Source organism: Spermophilus citellus (assembly GCF_964194105.1).
Source record: "Spermophilus citellus genome assembly, chromosome: 18".
NCBI lineage: Eukaryota > Metazoa > Chordata > Mammalia > Rodentia > Sciuridae > Spermophilus > Spermophilus citellus.
In genome coordinates this window covers 7041766-7064999 of record NC_138200.1, presented here as the reverse complement: position 1 = coordinate 7064999, position 23234 = coordinate 7041766, and the positions used below count along the sequence as shown (strand labels likewise).

At 49.1% G+C, this 23234-nt stretch overlaps 2 protein-coding genes across 7 annotated transcripts; both read left to right on the top strand.

The window, feature by feature from the left end:
- The first annotated feature begins 690 nt into the window (after positions 1-690).
- On the top strand, positions 691-3332 carry RPS11 (ribosomal protein S11). The gene is made up of 5 exons (XM_081274819.1): positions 691-834; positions 1508-1639; positions 1826-1901; positions 2179-2308; positions 3155-3332. The coding sequence occupies exons 1-5, from the start codon at positions 820-822 to the stop codon at positions 3276-3278; spliced, it is 477 nt and encodes a 158-aa protein (XP_081130945.1). The 5' UTR covers positions 691-819; the 3' UTR covers positions 3279-3332.
- A 7513-nt stretch (positions 3333-10845) lies between these two features.
- Positions 10846-23152, top strand: FCGRT (Fc gamma receptor and transporter). Of its 6 annotated transcripts, none has more exons than XM_081274885.1 (7): positions 10846-10893; positions 11361-11447; positions 11850-12101; positions 12218-12493; positions 21320-21589; positions 22233-22454; positions 22642-23152. In XM_081274885.1, exons 2-7 carry the CDS (start codon positions 11375-11377, stop codon positions 22749-22751), a joined length of 1203 nt encoding a protein of 400 aa, XP_081131011.1. In that variant the 5' UTR covers positions 10846-10893; positions 11361-11374; the 3' UTR covers positions 22752-23152. The 6 variants fall into 6 exon arrangements, with proteins under 6 accessions (XP_081131011.1, XP_081131012.1, XP_081131015.1 ...); XM_081274886.1 differs by lacking the exon at positions 10846-10893 and adding an exon at positions 10899-11032 and having other exon boundaries at positions 22233-22343; XM_081274890.1 differs by lacking the exon at positions 10846-10893 and adding an exon at positions 10961-11032.
- Positions 23153-23234: the final 82 nt, after the last annotated feature.

The following is a 23234-nucleotide window of genomic DNA, read 5'->3' as shown; positions in this document are numbered from 1 at the left end:
GGTAGCCCTTTACCCATTTCAACAGTCACCAGCACCCACAACTGTGTGTGTGATGTTGGGAATTGAACCCAGGACCCCACCATGCCGGGCGAGCGCTTTGCCACCGGACAGCCTAATGAAATACAACTCAAATATTCTGGTTCTCAGTCGCAAAAGTCACATTTCAAATGCTACTGCCCACCGAGTTAGAAGCGCAGGTATGCAATAGTTCCACAATCGCGGTAAGTTCTATTAGCGCCATCTTACACAGAAACAGCAACAGAATGGCTCCAAATCACCGTCTGGAAGTGAAACCCACCACTGCCGGGTAACTTTTTCATTCAACTTCTAAAAGATCCGGCAGCTTCCGCCCCTCGCAAAGATGGCGCCGCCGCAATGCTTCTAGGAACGGCAGGGCGCCTGTCCCATAAAAAGATGGTCGCATCACCTCTGGTTTGAAGCCTAACCGAACACAGCCACGCGGTCCCCAAATCCCACGTGAACCTACACCTCAGGGAAATGACGGCTTCCCCACGACTCTCGCGATAACACAAATCAAGCCAATCTGAACTAACGCTCCCGGAGCAATGAGAGCCTGAAACTCTCGCGAGATAGTATGCACACTTCCCGCCCCTGAGTCTTTCACCATCATGGCCGCGCACTTGCAATTTCCGATGCACATGCTTGGTTAAAGCCGCCTGTCAATCAGAGTCGCTCTCGAGGCACCGCCCAAAGCCGTGTGACCCTGCCCTTTTCGTCACTTCCTCTACAGCCCCTGCGCAATCAATAAGGAAACCCGGACGCTTCCGTCGCTCTCTTTTTTTTCAGGCAGCCGGGAAGATGGCGGACATTCAGGTGTGTTCTCTGGGCTGGCGCCGAATCTGCGGGGCTCGCTCTCAGCCAAAGGGGCGGGCCTGGGAGGCCAGGGCCTTGCGCCCCCGTTTGGGGTTATTCAGGGCGTCCCCGATTTCCTAGGGATGAATTAAGGTGGGCCATATACGTTTGCTTTAAGCTTAGATATCAGCTCCCTAAATCTTGCTGGCTCTTCACATTAATACAGATTCAAGCGTTTTAGGAGCCATTATCCAAAAGCCCAAGGGTTAAGAAATGATGTTTGCGGCCTGAGTCTTAAGGGCGAGTTCGGGGAGCCGTCGTTTGGTAGCTAAATTTGAACCCTCTTCGATTAAATAAGGAGTGAATGGATTTGTGTGTTTAAAAATAATTATTGCTGAAAGGTGCCCAGGGTGTTAGAGGTATGTTCCTGGAGATTAAATTCAGCTGGCAGTGGGAGGTGTTCTAGAGCAGGCAAGCTGAAGTTACCTTGGGCTTAGAGACGTCTTTGAATTGTAGGTACATGGTGGTTGGCTGTGTTCTAGAAGATATTTCAGGGACACTGGTCCTCTGGGGCTGGCCTGTGGGGAGTAAATACTGTAGAGGATGGATCTGGATGTTTGGGGGAAGGTCTTCAGGCCAGAAATCCATCTGCTCCAAGCTTGCAAAGTCACCAGCTTCCTTTTTATCCCTGTAGACAGAGCGTGCCTACCAAAAGCAACCGACCATCTTTCAAAACAAGAAGAGGGTCCTGCTGGGAGAAACTGGGAAGGAGAAACTCCCTCGATACTACAAAAATATCGGTCTGGGCTTCAAGACACCAAAAGAGGTGGGGGGAACTCCCAGAAGAAAATGAGACTCCCTTGCCCCTGCCCACGTGCCTGTCAGGGTTGCCCTGCCTACTTCTCAGTGGCAACCCTCTGGGCTGCTGGGAATTGTAGTTTGGGTCCCTGAGGTCGCACGCTCAGTCCTCTTTTGTCCAAAGCTCACTCCTTTCTTTTCCTTATCTCTTCAGGCCATTGAGGGCACCTACATTGACAAGAAGTGCCCTTTCACTGGTAACGTTTCCATCCGGGGGCGGATCCTGTCTGGTGAGTGGAGAATTCTGGGGGTCTGAACTATTGGAATGAAGGGGCTTGGGGCCTAGATTCCTGGTTTCAGGGCACTGGCAGATGATGTCTGTTTTCACGATGGTCTTCAGATACCCACCACGGGTACTGCTGAAAAGCCACTTGGCAAAGCTGATGCCAGAAGCAGGGGACCCACCCTATTCGGCAATTTCTGATTCCCAGCATGCCCTGGGCAACCCTTGATTCCCTTTCCTATGAGGGCTGACTGATCTATGATTTATCTGTTTCCTCTGCCCAGGTGTGGTGACCAAGATGAAGATGCAAAGGACCATTGTGATCCGCCGGGACTATCTCCACTACATTCGCAAATACAATCGCTTTGAGAAGCGCCACAAGAATATGTCTGTGCACCTGTCCCCCTGCTTCAGGTGAGCATGGTGGTCCCTTAGGGAGCAGCTAGCCGGGGTTACATTTATGTTAGAATGAAGTGCTTTTTCTTTCCTTTTTTCGTGGGTTGGTACCAGGGATTGAACTCAGGGGCATCTCACCACTGAGCACATCCCCAGCCCTATTTTGTATTTTATTTAGAGACAGGGTCTCGCTGAGTTGCTTAGCGCCTCACTTTTGCCGAGGCTGCCTTTGAATTCAAAATTCTTCTGCCTCAGCCTCCAGAGCCCCTGGGATTACAGGTGTGCGCCACCTTACCTGGCTTGAAGTACTTTTTCACAGAACATGTTTTGTATATGTCTTACCCGTGTTAGAGACTTAGTGTTCAGAGATCAACACGGGTAAGGTCCTCCCCCAGAGAGCACCTTGGAGCAGGAAGGACACCAGACCAGTGGAGAGAGATGATGGGCAGTGGGATAGTAGCTCATAAGGGAGGGTCCTCTGGAAGAATGACTTGGGAACAAAGCGGGGGTTACTTGACAGGAGGGCTGGTCGCCACTGACTCTGGCAGTGTTGGACTTGGCTCAGGTGCCCATAGGATCCTCCATCCACTGGGGGATGCCACTGGCCAATCCTGGGAGCCTCCCTTTGTTCTTTGTGAAATGGAGATTTCAGTTGATGGAGACCACAGGCATGCTGCCCCACAAGACCAAGCGAGGCCAGGCTGTCCTGGGTGTCTAGGGGGCAGGTTGAATGGCAGCCGGAGCTGGAATGGGGTTACATTAACCAGCGTGGAACACCTTCAACCTGGTGATGGGGACAGAGGGTTTCCTTTAGAGGTCTGCTGAGGTAACCTTCTGAGGACATGCTCCTGCCTGTTCCCACAGGGACGTCCAGATTGGTGACATCGTCACAGTTGGCGAGTGCAGGCCTTTGAGCAAGACGGTGCGCTTCAATGTACTCAAGGTCACCAAGGCAGCTGGCACCAAGAAGCAGTTCCAGAAGTTCTAAGACTGGATGCCTGCCCACCCTCCAAAGCAAAATAAACTTATTTTGTAATTCACAGTCCAGGCTTGGGATTTCTGTGCCCTCAGCAGAGGGAAGGATTGCCTTTGGGGCTGAGGATGGGCACACCTCTTTGCTGCCCTTATCTCTGGATGTAGACAGTGCCACCTAAATTGAGATGCTGCCCTTCCTGTTTGGGTCCCTGTCACCTCTAGGTGTTAGGTACCTGATTTCCCATCCCCCAGTCTCTGGAGAGGAAGTAAGGGAGGGTGGGGAATCTGGCCTGGACTCATTGGCCTTGGTGAGGAGGCAAAGGGGAAGCAGCCGCCCTCTGTTGTGGAGGCTTAGGGGGCCCACTGTCTGAACTGTGAGAGTCTGGCCTTCCACTTGGGCCTCCAGTCTTCCTGACAGCCAACAAGGGGCCCTGTGAGCCCTCACCCCAACCACACACAAGCCCAGGTGAACACCAGGCCCACATGAGGAAACAAACCTGGGAGAGGGCGAGTCCTGTGCTTGGAGTCCCAGTGAGTAGGCTTCAGGGTACATGGTCTGATGGTGGCCAAGTAGGGCTGACCTGGAGCCCAGCTTTACAATGCTAGGGTTCAGGTGCAGGAATGGGGCTCTGGAAGCCCTAGTAAAGAGACCAACTGGGAAGAGCTGCAGAGTCAGGAGAGGAGTAGAGACTGCCGAGAATGGTAATGGGGAAAGACAAGGTCACACAGCCACCTTTGAGAAGGGCGTCCTTGATCCTCTGCTGCAGAGGTGCAGAGGCTCAGTGGGACAGGCTGCAAGGGCAGAAGGGGACTACAGAAGCAGCTGGAGAGACGGACCTTGAGCATCCCACAGGTGCACAGGCAGCAGGTCTGTAAAACAGCTGCTTGGAAATACTAAAGGACAGCGCAGAAAGCAAAGATGGGGCCAGGAAGAGACCTGCCACAGCCGGAGGGAGATGCTGAGCTGCCCCACTGCCTTCATCCATTGGGCCTGCTGGTGCCGGGGTCCACAGGTCCCTGACCCCCAGACCTGTACCAGGGTCTAAGGCGCAGCACTGGTACAAGGGTTGGGAGACAGGGCCTTGAGGAAAGGAGTTGCTGCTGCCTCCAGGGACGCCGCACCCAATGGGCCCAGCTTCTGCCTTTTACCCAAGCCGGGGAGGGCGGGGGTTCCTGCCAGAGGAAGTGGGCTCCCATCAGAGGGCAGGAAGGGGTAGGGACAGGTCAGGGGGGCACCGCCCGAGCTGCAGAGCCTGCCCTGCTGTGCTAGGTGGGGAGAGACCCAGCAGGAGAGACAGGGGCACAGACCTACAGAGGGGTCCTCAGACCCAGAGGGAGAAGACGGCCTGATGCAGCCAGAGGGGGGCAGGGGTAGGGACAGAGACCCAGAGGGATCTGAGGCCTCTCAGAGGTGCGGCCCCCTCCGGCCACAGGTGCTTCCGTTCCGGGTGGGGCAGCTGTGTTTACAACAACAGCCCGCTCCTCTGTTTCCTCCCAGCAGTCGTTGGGGCGTCTCCTTGGCACCCCATCACATCAGGTTACCTGGACTGCAGGCTGGAGCCAGACCTGCTGTGTCTGCCGGGACTGGTGGGTTGCGAAGATCAAGGATAAAGACCCTGGGGACCCCTCCACAGTTCTTTCACCCAAGGACTGGCCTTACTCAGAATCATGTGACACAGGCCCAGGTCCTTGTCACAGCCTGAGCACATCCCCTCCCTCTGCTCTCCCACTGTGACCTGAGCCCCTGCACCAACCCTTCCTCTGCTGTTCCCAGCCACCTTCGCAGAGGCTCCCTCTCTGCCTCTGGCTTCAACTTTAATTTCCACCAATCTAATTCTATTTGGCAGAACCTCTAGCCCTGGGGTCACCCTGCCCTGCCTTATTGTCCTGTGTAGACAAGTGAAGCCTCATTCTCACTAATTTTATCATACAAATCCTGATATTGCATATTTCCCTGTGGTGAGCTGTCTTGTTGCCTGCTGGATGTGAGCTCCAGGTGGGCAGGAGTCTGCATCCCCATCGGAGGTGCTCCAAAATGTGTTGTCACAGAATGGATGGATGGAGTTCAGTCCAGTTCTCATGCTCACTGGGTGCACTTGACCCCTAGGCTTCAGGATGATGGAAACCAAAAGTGCTGAACATGAGAAGGAGCCCCCAAAATTCAGGCCTGCTGGGTCTTGAGCTTACTAGTGGTGTGACCTTGAACAAGTGACCTGCCCCAATCATGGAGCCTTAGTTTCCCAATCTGTAAAGTGGGTTCTTGCCTCCCCACCCCAATGGAGAGATGCTACATGCTTTCATGTGATCACAGACTAGAACCAGTTCTAGTGACACTCAGGGCAATAATTATGCCAGAGCCCTGAGCCTATTGTCAGAGAAAGGCTCCATGCAACAGCAAACCCATGTCCTTTTTTTGGTACCAGGGATTGAACCCAGGGGTATTTAACCACTAAGCCACAACCCCAATTCTTTTTGTTTTATTTTTGAGACAGGGTCTCCATAAGTTGCTTAGGGCCTCGCTAAGTTGCTGAGGCTGTCTTTGAACTTGAGATCTTTCTGCCTTACCTCCCAAGCCGCTGGGATTACAGGTGTACACCACTGCACCCAGAAAGACCAGGTCCTTTTGAGCAAGCAGAAGGACAAGAGTCTGGCAGGTAGCCCTAGTTGTAGAATCCTGGGACTATTAGAGCAAGACCTGGTGGTATGTCACAGGATGATGCAATATTCTCTCACACGCTGGTTACAGGAGATCCCAGTTGCACTGCCATTTTGCAGAGAGATTACCTCCAGACAGGTTTTGGTTTATATTGGGGATTGAACCCAGGTGCACTTTACCACTGAGCTAGGTCCCAGCCCTTTTTTATTTTGAGACAGGGTCTAGCTAAATTGCCAATGCTGGCCTTGAATTTATGATCTTCCTACTTCAACCTCCCAAGTCGCTGGAATTCCAGACTTTTGCCATCATGCCCAGATTCCAGGCAGGGTTTTGAAGCAGGGTCCTGGGTTTGCAATGACAGCAGGCTTCAGGAGCACTACTGGAAACAGGGCAGTTCTTGCTGTTTCATACTATGTGAAGCCCTGGATTCAGCCCAGAGGCCACTGGGATAGTATGTTACTACAGCAGGACCTCAGAAGCTTACAGCAAGCCCTGTGGATATTACATGATGGCAATACCCAGATTATAATTGGCCCATCAAGTCCCTTATATAAAACAGCATAGACAGGTACAGTGGCACATGCCTGTCATCCCAGCTATTCTGGAGGCTGTGGCAGGAGGATGGTAAGTTCAAGGCCAGCCTGGGTAACTTAACAAGACTGTCTCAAAATAAAATAAATAAAAGGGCATATTTTTTACATACAACTTTTTGCACATTCTCCTATGTACTTGAAACCGCCTCTAGATGTCTTATAATGCCCAATACAATGCAAATGCTATACAAGCAGTTGTTATACTGTGTCATTTAGAGAATAATGAGAAGAAAGTCTATATGGCTGAGGATGTAGCTCAGAGATAGAGTGCTTGTCCAGCATGTGCAGGGGACTGAGGAGGAAGGAAGAGAGGGAGGAAGGAAGGAGGAGAGGGTGGGAGGGAGGGAGAAAGGGAGGGAAGAAAAGAATCTGTTAGAATCTGTACAGGTTCAATACAGATGTAGTTTTTTTTTTTCCCCAAAAAATTACTTTTGATTCAAGGATAGTTGAATCTACAGGTAAAGTAGTAAATAATTTGTGTAGTCGGGACCTGAGATCATTTTACTGAGATCTCCAAGTAGAGGACAGGGAGATCAAACTGGGGTGGGTTCTGTGTGTGTGAGCTACATTCCCAGCCTTCATTGAGTTACTAATGCTGGTCTTGAACTTGTGATCCTCCTGCCTCAGCCTCCCCAGCCCCTGGGATCACAGGTGCGTCTGTCTGTGTTTGAGCAGCCCTGTGACTGTTTTGGCCTTGCTCTGAGCCACCTTCGGCAAAGTCCTGGAGTAGGTCCTGGCTCTATGACATAAATGAGATCCACAGATCGTTTGTGGGTTATATAGATTCTGCTATCAGGATCTAGCAGGAAAGCAAAGGCATTCTAGAGAAATTTTAGGGGCATATCAAACCAAGCCGGAATCATTCATTACTGCCTTGATTCATTCTACGAATATTTATTGTTCAGGCTCCAAGGGATGGATTCAAGAGGGAGCAAGACGAATCCAGGGCTTGGTCCCCAATCTAGCAGTACCCCTGGTGATCTTGATAGCAGCCTGGCCATCAGTTACCACTGATGCCCTACTATGTTCCCCAGGTTCAGACTTTGACTCCCTAAAGCCTCTCAAATGAGACAGGCATAATTATTTTCCCCATTTTTCAGAGGAAAAAACAAGGCTCAGAGAGGAAACCCGGAAGGGTCAGATTTGGTTTAGAGCTCCGGTTAATGGCCTCGTGAGGCCAGTGGGGGGCACTACTGTGCAGGTGCAGAGGAAGAGCAGATGTTCCCATGGCTCTTGGTAACAGCTCAGAGCTGCCTGGAACTGTTCATAGAACATACACCCCGCGGGTGGGCTGGCTCCAGGGACAGCTCACCACGCAGTTGTGAGATCCAAAGAGATCCATGCTTGGTGCAATGCCCAGGTAGAACCTCCTTGAATTCAAAACGAAGGGCCCCACATTTTCATTTTGCTCTATGCTCTGCAAATTGTGTAGATGATGCTACCATAAGGACTTTCCACTATATTAGAGTGGGTCCCTGGGGACAGGATCCCAGCAGGATCCTGGAGAGTCCCTGTGAATGTCTAAGGGTGTTCTACTACAGCCCGGGGACATGCCCCTAGGAAGGGGACCCAGTGTGCATCAAGGAGGTTGCAGGCCTTTTTCTGTTGTGGCAGGCAGGAGGGAAGGACCTTACGTGGAATATTAGGGGAGACCCTGGGAGAGTTTAGCTAGAGGCCATTATAAGGAGCAGAAGAACATCCGGTTTTGCCAGCAGGCCAGCAGAAAGGACAGCAGATCAGAATGGGGACATTACAGCAGGGGCAAGGAGGGCATCCTAGATGACTGGGGTGGGCTGGATAATGGCTCCAAAGTCATCCCTGCCCTAATCCCCAAAAACCTATGGTTACATGATTGTACATGGTGAACGGGACTTTGCATGTGTGGCCATGCTAAGGTCCTCCCTCCCTCTCCCTCTCTCTCTCTCTCTCTCTCTGAGATAGGGTCTCACTATGTTGCCTAGATATCACTGGCCTCAAGTGATCCTCCTGCGTCAGTCTTCCAACTAGTGAGAATACAGGTGTCCCCTCACACCCAGCTCCAGAGCACTGACAGGACACAATGGCCATTAGAATAGATTCCCAGGGGTATTGAAGTGACATGGGACATTATCAGGACCCAGAACACCTGGAGCTGTATACAAAAATGGGTAAACCAGGACCTCAAGGACAGAGGAGTAAAATGATCTGCAACCACTGGGAAGCCCAGGACAGTGTCTCAGGATCACAGGAGGAACCTGGGGGAGCCCAGGGCTGGTTGTCATGGCGGGGGAGGGGAATTGAACCCAGTGGCACTCTACCATTGGGCTATATCCCCAGCCCTTTTGAGATTTTATTTCATTTTATTTTATTTTTTGAGTCAGGGTCCCACTAATTGCTCAGGCTGGCCTTGAATTTGGACTCTTCCTGCCTCTGCCTGCAGAGTGGCTTTTGCCAAGCTGCTTCGGGTGTTCTGACAGGGCTCTGGAAGTATAAAAGGAAGATTCAGTGTACCTAAAGGGACACCAGAGGCATACGGTAGGACACCAGGCCCTTTTTAGCAGGATCTCACACCCCTTTAGGGACTGAGGGAATAGCAACGTAGCTAGATGGAGAGGCAGGAGAGCGGATGGCCAGGAATTTTTAAGAGGCCTCTTGCTGGGTAGGTCATGGTACAGTGGTTTCAACTGTGTCTATTTGTCTGTCTGTTCTATCTACCTACCTTCCTACCAATCAATCATCCATCTGTCTATCCACCTGCACATCCATCTACCTACCTATTTTTCTATCTATATACACATCCACCTACCTATGGCCAGTCTCTCTGTTTATTTTCTGGTAATTGAACTGGGAATTGAACCTAGGGGTTCTTTAACACTGAGTTATATCTCCTGCCCCCACTTTTAATTTTGAGACTGTCTTGCTAAGTTGTTTAGGGTCTAAGTTGCTGAGGTTGGCCTCAAACTCACGATCCTCCTGCCTCAGCCTCCCAAGTTGCTGGGATTATGGGTATGTAACACTGTACCTGGCTTTGTCTCTATTTCTAACTGTCTTTTCTTGGGAGGTTCTGGAAAAATCTGGTAATAGAGCAAACCGACGAGTAAAGAGTGAATTTGGGGAGCCCCACTCACTTTTCGGCAGACATGAAAGGGATGAGAATAAACTCTATAGCAAGAAGACGGTACCCAGAGTGGTCCTAGAGCAAAGAGCAGCTGCAATTTTACTGGGGCCCAGAAATAATTTACCAACATCTGGGGTGAGCCGGGCATGGTGGTGCACGTCTGTAATCCCAGCAACTCAGGAGGCTGAAGCAGGAGGATCTCAAGTTTGAAACCAGCCTCAGCAACTTAGTGTGGTCCTAAGCAATTTAGGGAGACCCCATCTCTAAATAAAAAATAAAGAGGGCTGGGGATGTGGCTCAGTGGTTAAGTACCCCTGAGTTTAATCCCCAGTACCAAAACAACAACAAAAAAACCGGTGGTGATGTGTCCACTCCACAGGACATTGGTATAAGGCTCTTAAAGGCCCTTACTCCCGGTCTCATTGTGCTAAATAAAGCAGAGGAATGAGATTATTAGAAGACCAGACCCATGGAGTTATAAGTGGTCAGCACAGCAGGGTACTGGCCATGATGGCCTATCCTGAAACCATCTCATGGGCCATGAAGCATCTTAGGGGGCCACAGGGATGTTCTCTTAGGGCTCACGAAATATCTAGATGAGTTCTGGGGTGTGCTAAAGTGGGATATAAAGCTGGGCACAACGGCCATACCTGTAATCCCAGCAACTAGGGAGGATGAGGCAGGAAGATCAAAAGTTTGAGGGCAGCCTCAGCAACTTAGTGAGGCCCTAAGCAGCTTAGCAAGACCCTGTCTCAAAATAAAAAATAAAAAGGGCTGGGGATGTGGCTTAGTGGTAAGGTGCCTCTGGGTTCATTCCCTAGTAGCATAAACAAAACAAAAAGTGGTGGGCTGGGGCTGGGGCTCAGTGGTAAAGTGCTCACCTAGCATGCAGGAGGCACCGGGTTCAATCCTCAGCACCACATAAATGTAGGATATAGTGTCCGCCTAAAACTTAAGAATAAATGTCTTTTTAAAAAGTCACTTAAAAAAAAGTGGTATATGGAGTGTCTGCCACACTAGGAGCTTGTTGCAGGACCTCAGAATATGTAAGTGGGGCAACTGGCTATGCAAGCAAGGCCCTCTGAGGGCCATGGATGGCTCTGAGAACTTTCCAGGAGTCTTGGCAAGACCCTGGACGTAAGTGCCCAGGCTACAAGTGTTGGGTTTCATTCCCAGCTGTCTGAGCTTGCTAAGTGGCTGACACCCTCAAAATAAAGCACAGGCAGCAACGGAGAAAGAGGGAAAAAAAAAGTTTCCAGAGAGGCTGGGCCTAGGGCCTGGGGTGTGTCTTGCAGCTGGGGGGTGGGGTTGGATCTTCTGGGAGTCAGGGAGCCAGCTCCGGACAGGATGTGAGAGAGGAACTGGGGTCTCCAGTCACGGGAGGCAGCCAGAACTGCAGGCAGGAAGAGAACCAGGCGGCAGTGAGCAAATGGGGCCCAGCAGGAGGGCCAAGGAGGGCTGGGGCCTGGGCTCCCGGGTCTGAGGGAGGAGGGCTGGGCTCCCGGGTCTGAGGGAACAGGGGACCGGCAGATCTCCAAGAAATGAATCTCAGGCTATCCAGGTTCTGTAATTAATTAACCAAACCAGATCAAATTAGGGGGTGAAAGTTCATTGAGGAGGAGGGCATTGTTATCCTGGACAGGCCCCCAAACCCTCCAGGGCTCCGGGTCTTGGCCTTGCCCGCGGGTTCCTGGGGAGGAAGGGGCGGGGTGGGGGGCCCAAGGAATCACACGCCCCCTCCCGCCCCAGGTCGCCCTCTCAGCATGGGGGTGCCCTGGCCTCAGCCCTGGGCACTCGGTCTCCTGCTCTTCCTCCTTCCTCAGACCTGGGGTGCAGGTGAGGGGCCGCTGGGGCTGGGCCGCACTGGGGGAGGCAGGGAGGAAGGAGGTCCCTGGCGGGAAGAGAGGCCAAGGAAGGGAAATCCGAGTTCTCACTAGAAGCCCCTCCCTGGGCCTCCCTCCGTTTCCACGTTGTTTACCACTTTCACCTTCCTGGTGCTCTGTCCCTGGAAGCCACCGGTCCCCCTCTCTCTGGGTCTCTGCCCCCTCCCCCGACTCTGTTTCTTTCTGCTTCTCTGTCTCTTCCCACCTTGGGGTCTTTGCCACTCTCCCTGGGCCTCTGTCTCTGGTCTCTCTGTCCCCACTCTCTGAGTCAGTCCCCTCCCCTCAGGGCCGCTCTCCAGGCTCCAATTTAGTCCCTTGTCCCCTGGATTCTCTTCACCTTTGCCTCTCTCCACAGAGAATCATCTGTCCCTACTGTACCACCTCACGGCTGTGTCCTCCCCTGCCCCGGGGACTCCTGCCTTCTGGGTGTCAGGTTGGCTGGGTCCCCAGCAGTACCTGAGCTACAGCAGCCTGAGGGCTGAGGCTGAGCCCTATGGGGCTTGGGTCTGGGAAAACCAGGTGTCGTGGTATTGGGAGAAAGAGACCACAGACCTGAGAAACAAGGAGAAGCTCTTCCTGGACGCTCTCACAGCCCTGGGGAGAGAAGGTGGGGTCTGACCCCCGGATCTGAGGGAGGAGGGCTGGGGTCTGGACTCCTGGGTCTGAGGGAGGAGGGCTGCCCCTTGCTTCTGAGTCCTGCTTACCTATGTGTGGGCACCCCAGGATCCTACACCCTGCAGGGCCTGTTGGGTTGTGAACTAGGCCCTGACAACGTTTCGGTGCCTACCGCCATGTTTGCCCTGAATGGTGAGGAATTCATGAGGTTCGACCCCAAGAACGGGAACTGGACTGGGGACTGGCCAGAGGTCCAGACCATCAGTGAGAAGTGGATGCAGCAAGCTGAGGCGGTCAGGAAGGAGAGGACGTTCCTGCTCAACTCCTGCCCCCAGCGGCTGCTGGGACACCTAGAGAGGGGCCGTGTAAACCTGGAGTGGAAGGGTGAGCCGCCTCCCAGTCTCTGGTTTAGACCATCCTCTCCACCGACGTGTCCCTTGACCTTCTCCCTACGGTGTCCCCACACATGCCCAGAGGGTCTTTCTCCATCTAGAGCTGCCCTGCCTGTCTCTCTATGGCCCTCCCGTGTCTCCCCAGCACCCCAGGACAAAGTCCCAGTTGCTTTGCCTTCTTGTCCTCAGCAGGTCTCTCCCGCCGCCAGTTCCTACCTGCCCACCGGCAGGCACGCGGCGGCCACGCCCCTCACAGCACCTGGCCACGCCCCTCACAGCACCTGGCCACGCCCCTGCGCTGCTGCGCTCCAGTGGTCAAGCAGCACCTGTCCGCGAGCCCCTTCCTGCCCGGTCCACATTTCCCGCCCTCCTGGTTCTTCGAGGTCCCCACAGGATGCTGCCTCCTCTGAAAAGTCCTCCCTCAACTCTGTTTCCTCTCCAAAGGGTCCCAGACCCCCATCTGTTCAAAAAATGTTGGCTAAATGCGTTTTCGGAGCCGAGCGCTGTTCGGGGCAAAGAGAAAAGTGGGGTCATGTGTTTGCTTCCGAGGCCCTGGGCTGCTGAACAAGACCCGTGTCTGGTAGAAGGTTGTAGAAAGTTCATTCTAGGTGCCAGAAAGGAAAAGTAAGAAAGTAAGGACCGACAAGTAGTTTCTCTTTGGTTTTTTTTTTTTTTTGGTACTGGGGATTGAACCCAGGAGCTTTGAACTTTACCATTTACCACTGAGCCACATCCCCAACCTTTTTTTTTTTAATATAATATAATATATATATATATATATATATATATATATATACACACACACATTTTTTATATACATTTTCATATATACATTTTTTTTAAGATTTTTTTTTAGTTGTTGATAGACCTTTATTTATTTACATGTGGTGCTGAGAATCAAACCCAGTGCCTCACACATGCCAGGCAAGTGCCCTATCACTGAGCTCCAGCCCCAGCCCCCCAACCTTTTTTGTTTTAAAATGGGGTCTCACTAAGTTGCTTAGGGCCTTGCTAAATTTCTGAGGCTGGCCTTGAACTTGTAGACCTCCTGCCTCAGCCTCCAAGTCACTGAGATCACAGGCATACACCACCAGGCCTTGCACTGGCCCTTTTTTTATTTCTTATTTTGAGACAGGGTTTTGCCAAATTGCATAGGCTGGCCTTGAACTTGTCATCCTGCTGCCTAAGCTTCTCTAGTAGATGGGATTACAGGTATGTGCCACTGTGCTTGGCTGTAAATGTTTTTTAAAATTTGAATCAGGAACCACCAGAGGTCCATGCATTGTATTGAGTTGCTTCATCTCCTTTTTTTTTTTTTTTTTGTACCAGGGATTAAATTCAGTGGCATTCGACCACTGAGCCACCTTCCCAGCCCTCTTTTGTATTTTATTTAGAGACAGGGTCTCACTGAGTTGCTTAGTGCCTCCCTGTGGCTGATGTGATCCTTCTGCCTCAGCCTCTGAGCTTCTGGGATTACTGGCCTGTGCCACCACATGGCTTTTCAGTGTCTTTTTCTTACTGCTGAGTTTTGAGAATTCTTTGTATATTTTGGATACAATTCTTTATCTGATAGATTGTAAGTATTTCCTTCAGTTTGTGGCTTGTCTTTTTTTCATTTTTTAAAAATATATTCTTCTTTTTTGGGGGGGCGGTATTGAGGATTGAACTCAGGGGCACTCAGCCACTGAGCTTCATCCCCAGCCCTATTTTGTAAACACTGAGTTGCTTAGCCATGCTGGCTTTGAACTTGAGATCCTCCTGCCTCAGCCTCCCAAGCTGCTGGGATTACAGGCGTGTGCCACTGTGGCCCGGCTTAAAATATATTCTTAGTTGTAAATGGAAACAATGCCTTTATTTTATTCATTTATTTTTATGTGGTGCCTGGGATTGAACCCAATGCCTCTGGCATTCTAGGTAATGAGGGCCACAGCCCTCTTTTTTCTTTCTTGTAATGATATATTTTACTTCTCCTTTTCCTTTTTTTTTTTTTAAAGAGAGAGTGAGAGTGAGAGAGAGAGAGAGAGAGAGAGAGAGAGAGAGAGAGAGAATTTTTAATATTTATTTTTTAGTTTTTGGCGGACACAACATCTTTGTTGGTATGTGGTGCTGAGGATCAAACCCAGGCCACACGCATGCCAGGCAAGCGCGCTACCACTTGAGCCACATCCCCAGCCCCTCCTTTTTTTTTTTTTTTATACTGGGAATTGAACCCAGGGCATTCTACCACTGGGCCACATCCATAGCCTATTATTATTATTATATTTTGAGGCAGGGTCTTGCTAAGTTGCTTAGGGCCTTGCTAAATTACTGAGGCTGGCCTCAAACTTGCAATCCTCCTTCCTCAGCTTCCGGAGTCACTGTGATTACAGATGTTCTCCACCATGCTCAGCAGAAGATCTTATTTTTATTTTTTATTTTTTTGTGGGGCTGGGGATTGAACCCCGGGCCTGTGCATGAGAGGTGAGCACTCTACCAACTGAGCTATATCCCCAGCCCAGAAGATCTTCATTTTAATGAAGTCCAGCTTATGAGCTTTTCCTTTCATGGATTGTACTTTTTGTGATGTACCTTGGAAGTCATTGCCAAGCCCAAGATCACCTAGATCTTCTATATTACCCCTGGGACTTTTATAGTTTTGCATTTAACATTTACGGTTTATATTTGGGACATACTTTATGGTCCAACTTCAGTTAATTTTGTGATCCTGGGTGTCTTTGAATTTTCTGGTTTCCCTATCTCTCTTTTTTTCTTTCCTAGCAATATTGCTTTAAAGGAAGTCAGTTATTTGTCCTGTTGGTTCCACCCAGGCTGGATTTTGCTGTTTGCATTTCTGTGATGTTGCTGAGCATGGTTCTCCTTCTGTTCTGTGAAGTGGTAGCCCAAGTGCAGGCTCTGTCAGGTTCTGGTTTGATTCTGCAGACGTGCCCAGGCTTAGTGTCATGCAGATCGTTGGCTCAGGTGCTGTTGTGAAGTTCTCTGTTGGTTTTCTCCCAGTGATTTCAGCAGCCACCATGGCTGACCGTGATGCTGATCCCTTATTTCATAAGGCGGTACAAAGGGGTAGTGTATTTTTGATATGGATAACTTGAGAAATACCAGAGACAGGATTGCTGAAATAACAGAAATTCATTTTCTCAAGTTCTAGAGTCTAGAAAAAGATGAAGGTTTCTTCCATAGCTTCCAAATGTCCATTTCCTCCCTGTCTCCTCACATTATGATTTTGCCTCTATGTGTTTATGTCCTAATCCCTAATCTCCCCTTTTTTTTTGTGTGTGTGTGTATGTATGTGTGTGTGGTGCTGGGGATTGAACTCAGGGCCTTGTGCATGCAAGGCAAGCACTCTACCAACTGAGCTATATCCCCAGCCCCTAATCTCTTTTTTTCTTTTTGTACCGGGGATTGAACACACTGAGTCACATCCCCAGCTCTACCCCTATTTTGTATTTTTTAAAATTTTTATTTAGAGACAGGGTTTCACTAAGTTGCTAGGGCCTTGCTAAGTTGCTGAGGCTGGCTTTGAACTTTCAATCCTCCTGCCTTAGCCTCCTGAACCACTTGGATTATTGGTATGTACACCATGAACAGTTAAAATAAATAAAACTTCAGTCAGGGGCTGGGATGGTAGCTCAGTGATAGAGCACTGACCTGGCATGTGTGAGGCGCTGGATTAGATTCTCAACACCACATATAAATAAGTAAAATAAAGGTCAATTGGCAACGTAAAAAGAAGAAGAAGAAGAAAAGAAAAAACCCCAAAGTTCAGCCAGGCACAATGATGCATACCTGTAATTCCAGTGGCTCCTCAGGCTGAGGCAGGAGGATCACAAGTTTAAAGCCATCCTCAGCAATTTAGCAAGGCCCTAATCAACTTAGGGAGACCCTGTCTCTAAACAAAAAATGAAAAAGACTGGGGATGTGGCAGTACTGGGGATTGAACCTAAGGGTGCTCTACCACCGAGGAGCTGTATCCCTAGCCCTAGCTCTTTTTGTTTTTTATTTTGATACAGGGTCTCACTAAATTGCCCAGGCTGACCTTGAATTTAGGATCCTCCTGCCTCAGCCTCCTGAGTCCCTGGGATTACAGGTGTGCACCACTGCACCCAACTAGGAATTCCTTCTTTTTTCAGGTCAAATATGAATTCATTGTATGCACAGAATGTATTGGCCACACTTTACCCATTCATCTATTATTGGATATTTAGGTTGTTTCCACCTCTTGGTGGTTGTAAATAATTCTGCAGTGAACATAGGAGTTCAGATACCTCTTAGGGATCCTGCTTTCAACTCTGCTGGACAAACACCAGAAGTGGGAATGCTGGATCATGGGCTAGGCTACTTTCAACTCCTTTAGGAAACTCCATGGTGTCTGCACCACTTTACATTCCCACTAACCCAAAGGTTCCAATTTCCCCACATCCCTGCCAACATTTGTTATTATTGTTTGTTTGTTCATTTATTTATTTGTGTTTGATTGATGGCCATCCATTATTAAGTGTGAGGTAAAATGTCACTGTGCTTTTCGTTTCTATTCCGTTGGATACTTTTTTATATACCTGTTGGCTATTTGTATTCCATCTTTGGGGGAAATGTCTATTCAAGTCCTTTGCCTAGTTTTATTTTATTTTTTTGTTGTTGCCGGTTTTTTTTTTTTTTTGGGGGGGGGGATACTGCAGATTGAACCCAGGAGTGCTTAACCACTGAGCCACATCCCCAGTCCCTTTTTAATATTTTGTTTAGAGACAGGGTCTTGTGGAGTTGCTTAGGGCCTTGCTAAGTTGCTGAGGCTGGTTTTGAACTTGAGATCCTCCTGCCTCAGCCTCCTGAGCCACTGGGGTTACAGGCATGCACCACCGCACCTGGCTGTTGTTGCTTTTTTTAAAAATATTTTTTTAGATGTGCATGGACCTTTATTTTATAAATTTATTTATTTATTTATTTTTAAAGAGAGAGAGAGAGAATTTTTTAAAAAATATTTATTTTATTAGGTGTAGATGGACACAACACAATGCCTTTATTTTTATGTGGTGCTGAGGATCGAACCCTGGCCGCACGCATGCCAGACAAGTGCGCTACTGCTTGAGCCACATCCCCAGCCCTATAAATTTATTTATATGCGGCGCTGAAAATCAAACCCAGTGCTTCACACATGCCAGGCAAGTGCGCTACTGCTGAGCCATAGCCCCAGCCCTTAAATCTTTATTTAAATATTTATTTTTTGGTTGTAGTTGGCACAATACCATATATATATATATATATAGTTGTAGATGGGCACAATGCACTTATTTATTTTTTTAATGTGGTGTTGAGGATTGAACCCAGTACTTCACTTGTGCTAGGCAAGCACTCTGCTACTGAGCCACATCCCCAGCCCTATTTTGTATTTTATTTGGAGACAGGGTCTCACTGAGTTGCTTAGTGCCCGCTTTTGCTGAGGTTGGCTTTAAACTTGGGATCTTCCTGTCTCAGCCTCCCGAGCGTCTGGGATTACAGGCATGTGCCACCATGCCCAGCAATCTTAAATCTTAATCTTAATTAGAATATGATGAAAGGTAAGGGGCAGGTTATAGAAATTATATCACCCACAAAACTGTTCACTGAAACCACTACTCAGGGGTTTTGTTTGTTTGCTTTGTTTTGTTTTTGCTAAGCAAAACCAAAGGCCAGACATATTTTCCGTGCTTGAACTTAGCCCAAGTTGTAAATATTTTACCTTAGAAGCAAAAGGGGTGTGGCAGGGGGTATAACACCCAGGACAATACATATTTGCTGGAAAACAACGGTAAACACAAGATCGGACACAGAACTGCTGATGACCACAGCCTGGTCCCTTCCAGCTGACCTTACTGGGCAGCAAATTCTGCCAACTCACTGGAAAAGCAAGTCTGGGAGAGAAACACTGTGTGGCTTCCCACTTTGCAAGAGTGCTGAGTTTGTTTTCTGCTGAGCACCTATAACCAAGATCCCAACCAAGATCTGAGACTGCTGAGATCCACCCTTGCTGGAGGGAACTCCCAAAGCAACACCCAGCCCTGGCAGGCGGCTCAAATCCCTTTTATCCATTTTTCAATTTTTAACTTTTTTTTTTTTGCGGGGGGGGGGGGGGGGGGGAGGGGGAGGGGGGAGAGGTATTACTGAAGATGGAACCCAGGGCCTCATGCATGCTCTACTTCCAGGCTACACCTCCAGTCCCATTTTGCCCATTTTTTACTGGATTTGTTGTTGTTGCTATTGTAGGAATTCCTTGTATATTTTGGAAATTAACCTCTTATCAAATAGATGGTTCACAAATATTTTCTGCTGTTCCATAGATGACCTTTTCACTGGATGGTTCCCTTTTCAGTTTGGTAGTCCCCTTGTCTAGTTTTGCCTTGCTGCTTGGGTTTTCAGGGTCATAGCCAGCATATCTAGGAACTCATTGTCTGTGTTACGGAGGCTTTCTCCTACGTTTTCTTCTAGAATATATATATATATATATATATATATTTTTTTTTTTTTTTTTTTTTTTAATGCTGTAGATGGAGTCCAGGGCCTGCATATGCTAGGCAAGCATTCAACCATTGAGCCTCCAGCACCCTGAAAGGTGTTAATGGTATTAAATTTTATCAAATAACCATTTACTTTTTTTCCCCTTTATTTTGTTAAAGCGGTCAATCATATTGACTGATGTTTTTCCATGTCAAATGGACCTTACGTTCCTGGAATAAATTTCACTTAATCATGATGTATTGTTCCTTAATAAATCACTGGATTATATCTGCTAATATTATATTTAAGGATTTTTAGACACTAGCAGTAAATTCCCTTTCTTACAGTGTCCTTGTGAAGGTGTTACCAAGATTGTGCTGGCCTTGGGCTGGGGATGTCTAACCTGTTTGACCTCTAATGCTCTACCACTGAGCCTGGAGGGAGATTCCCCAGTACTTAAAAAAAAAAAAAAAAAGATTAAAGACTGTGCTCTGGCTTCATAAGATCTACTGGAAAATGTTTCTTCTTTTGCTGTTCTCTGGAAGAGTTTGTGCAAGAGTAGCAGTGTTTGAGCTGGGTGTTGGTGGCACACACCTGTAATTGCAGTGACTCAGGATGTGAGGCAGGAGGATCACAAATTTGTGGCCAGCCTGGGAAACTTAGTGAGACCCTGTCTCAAAAAATAAAAAGGGCTGGGGATGTTTCTCAGTGGTATATTCCCCTGGGTTCAATCTCAGTATGGGGGGAAGTTTTGTGAATTCTTCCTTCATTGCTTTGAAGAATAAATCACTAATTCGTGTCATCTTAACCTAGATTTCCTTTCCTTTTTTTTTTTTTTTTTTGGTGGGGAGTGGGGTGCCGGGGATTGAACCCAGATGCATTTAACCACTGAGCCACATCCTTAGCACCCTTTTTTTTTCTTCTTTTGAGACAGGGTCTAAGTTGCTGAGGTCCTCACTAAGATGCTTAGGCTAACTTTGAATTTGTGATCCTCCTTCCTCAGCTTCCCAAGGTGCTGGGATTACAGGCATTTGCCACTAGGCCTGTCTTTTCTTTCCTTCTTTCTTTCTTTTTTACTTTTTATTTTTATGGTGCTGGGGATGGAGCACCTCTAGTGCTCTACCACTGAGCTATACTCCAACCCTGGACCTTGAATTTTATTCACTGAAAATATAAAAATATAGATGGGGGCTGGGGTTGTAGCTCAGTGGTAAAGTACTCGCCTAGCACATGCGAGGCCCTGGGTTCAATCCTTAGCACCACATAAAAATAAATAAATAAAATAAAGACATGGTGTCCAAACTACAACTAAAAGAATAAATGTTAAAAAAATAGACTAAAACTTAAAAAAATCTAATATATATTTTTAGTTGTTTATGGACTTTTTAAAATTCATATGCAGTGCTGAGAATTGAACCCAGGGCCTCACACATGCTAGTCAAGCACTGTACCACTGAGCCACAACCCCAGCCCTAGACTAAAACCTTTTTTTGACGGGACTACTTAAGTTTTTAATTTCTTCTTGTGTTAGTTTTAGAAGGTTGTGTTTTTCAGGAATATGTGCAGTTAATTTGAATTTTCAGATGTGTTTGTGGGAAGTTTTTCATAATATCCTCTTACTCTCTTTTTAGTGGCTTAAGAGTATGTATCGGGCTGGGGATGTGGCTCAAGCGGTAGCGCGTTCGCCTGGCATGCGCACAGCCTGGGTTCGATCCTCAGCACCACATACCAACAAAGATGTTGTGTCTGCCGAGAACTAAAAACTAAATATTAAAAAAATTTCTCTCTCTCTCTCTCTCTCTCTCTCTCTCTCTCTCTCTCTCTCTCCTCTCTCACTCTCTCTTTAAAAAAAAAAAAAAAGAATATGTCTCATGTTCCTTCATCTGACACTTTCATAGCCTATGTCCCTTTCCTAGATTTTTTAATGGTGCTGGGGGTTGAACCCAGGACCTCATGTATGCCAGGCAAAGGCTGTACCACTGAGCCATGTTCCCAGCCCTCTCTTCCATTTACACACATTTTGTCTGTGTGCCTTGATTGAGCTCCATGAAGATGATGTCTGTTGTCTGGTTCACTGCTTTGTCCCCAGTGCTTTGAATGGTGTTGGGCACCTGATTCACTTCCACTGCAGGGAAGAAAGGATGAGAGGTGGAGTTTTGAGGCCAGAGCTCTTAGGGTGGGAGGGGTGGGTCTCTGTAGCCCTGGAAGGGCCCTCCCCTTTGGCCACTCTTCTCCATGCTGGTCACAGTACAGGGCAAAGGAATGGAGGGCTCTCCCCTTCTGCCCAGCCCTGCACTGCACCTGGCTCTGGGGCCCCAGGCTGGGCCTCAGGCATGCCCCTGTGTTTCTGCAGAGCCACCATCCATGCGCTTGAAGGCCCGGCCCAGCAGCCCTGGCTTTTCCGTGCTCACCTGCAGTGCCTTCTCCTTCTACCCTCCGGAGCTGCAGCTTAGGTTCCTGAGGAATGGGCTGGCAGCTGGCTCTGGAGAGGGCGGCTTTGGTCCCAATGGGGATGGCTCCTTCCATGCCTGGTCATCACTCATCGTCAAAAGTGGCGATGAGCATCACTACCGCTGCATTGTGCAGCATGCGGGGCTGGCACAGCCCCTCACCGTGGAACTGGGTGAGGTCCCACTGAGTGACAGTCCTCCCTATTTCTGTTGCCCTGTGACCTTCCAGAGTCTGGCCTTCCTTCTTAGTCTGACTGCATTGTGCCTGCTAATGCCTGTTGTCCCCAAGTCTGACTGCCTTCTATTCTGCTGCCCCTGGCCTTATGGACTTTGATCACCTGTTAACCACTGCAGCCAGTCATCCTGAATCTGGCCATCTTCCATCCTGCTCTGCTGGTCTTCATAGTCTAATCATTTGTATTCTAGCTATGCCAATCCTTACCAAGACTGATCATGTACTGCCTTGCTGCCCACCCTGCTGCAGCTGGGCCCTCATCAGTGTGACAGCCCTTTCTCAATATGTTTTTTTTTTTGGTGCTGGGGATTGAACCCAGGGCCTTGTCCATCAAGGCAAGCACTCTACCAACTAAGCGAGGTCCCCAGCCCCTTGCTATGTTCTTAATCCAACCTGAGAACATTCTACTCAAACCCAGGGCATCACCTCTCTGATCTTTCCTCAGCCCACCCTGACCCCCAGACACTTGGTGCTGGGGGGAATCTTGGGGGTTGGGAGGAACAAGGACCCCCCAGTTCCATGCCCTGACTACCAGGGGCTGGAGGGTCTTTTCGACATCTCACAGCATTCTCTGGCTGCAGAGTCGCCAGCCAAGTCCTCGGTGCCTGTGGTCGGAATCATCATTGGCTTCTTGCTGCTTCTGGCTGCAGGAGGAGCTCTGCTGTGGAGGAGGATGAGGAATGGGCTGCCAGGTGTGGGCCACGAAGAGGAAGAGCCTCGGAAAGAGGACAGAGACCTCAGAAGAGAGGAGGACACTGACCTGGGAGGACAGAGACTTAGGGAGGGACAGAGGCCAGAGAGGGGTGTGGACACAGAATGGCTGGGAGGGGATGACAGAAGCCCAAGGAGGGGGGAAGGGGCAGGAGAGGGAGGAGAGAGTGACCCAGAGATAAGACAGAGACAGAGAGATATGCTCATGAGAGAGGGGTGGTCAGAGACCCACAGGGTCTGAGAGATTCTCTGACAACTCCCCATTTCCTCTCTGCTTAGCCCCTTGGATCTCTTTCCGTGGGGACGACGTGGGAGCCCTCCTGCCCACTCCAGGCCTGCCCGAGGATGCGGACTGTCAAGATATAAATTCATTCCCAGCAACTGCTTGACCACCCCCACTCTGGTTGCTGATAGCCAATATTGGCATGTCTCTTTTGTGCTGAGACCTCCTGGAATCCTGGCATCTCTGAGCCTCCAGAAGGAGTCCTGGGCCCTCTGTTCTCCCTCTGGACCCCTTCTCCTGTGGTCTGCCTCAGTTTCCCCTTCTAATGTATATGGCTCTTTTCCACCTCCACATACAACATGAGTTTGAGCCCTAATCAGCCGTGCTCTCAATCATTTTCAGGTTTCAAGCAAGGGAGGTCAAGGAGTGGGTGGGGGAGTGGATGGGGTGAGCCCAGTGCTGGATCTCTCCTGCTCCTGCGGCTGACATGTTGCTTAGTGGAATCTCGCAGTTTCACCTACGGAATCGTGTAATTCTCATGAATAAATTTCACAAATATTAGTGGAATGCCTACATTGTGCCAGGCATTTTAAAAATTCTTGGCTGGAATCTGACCTCAATTTTTCTTGGTGGAGCAGAAAAGAATTGC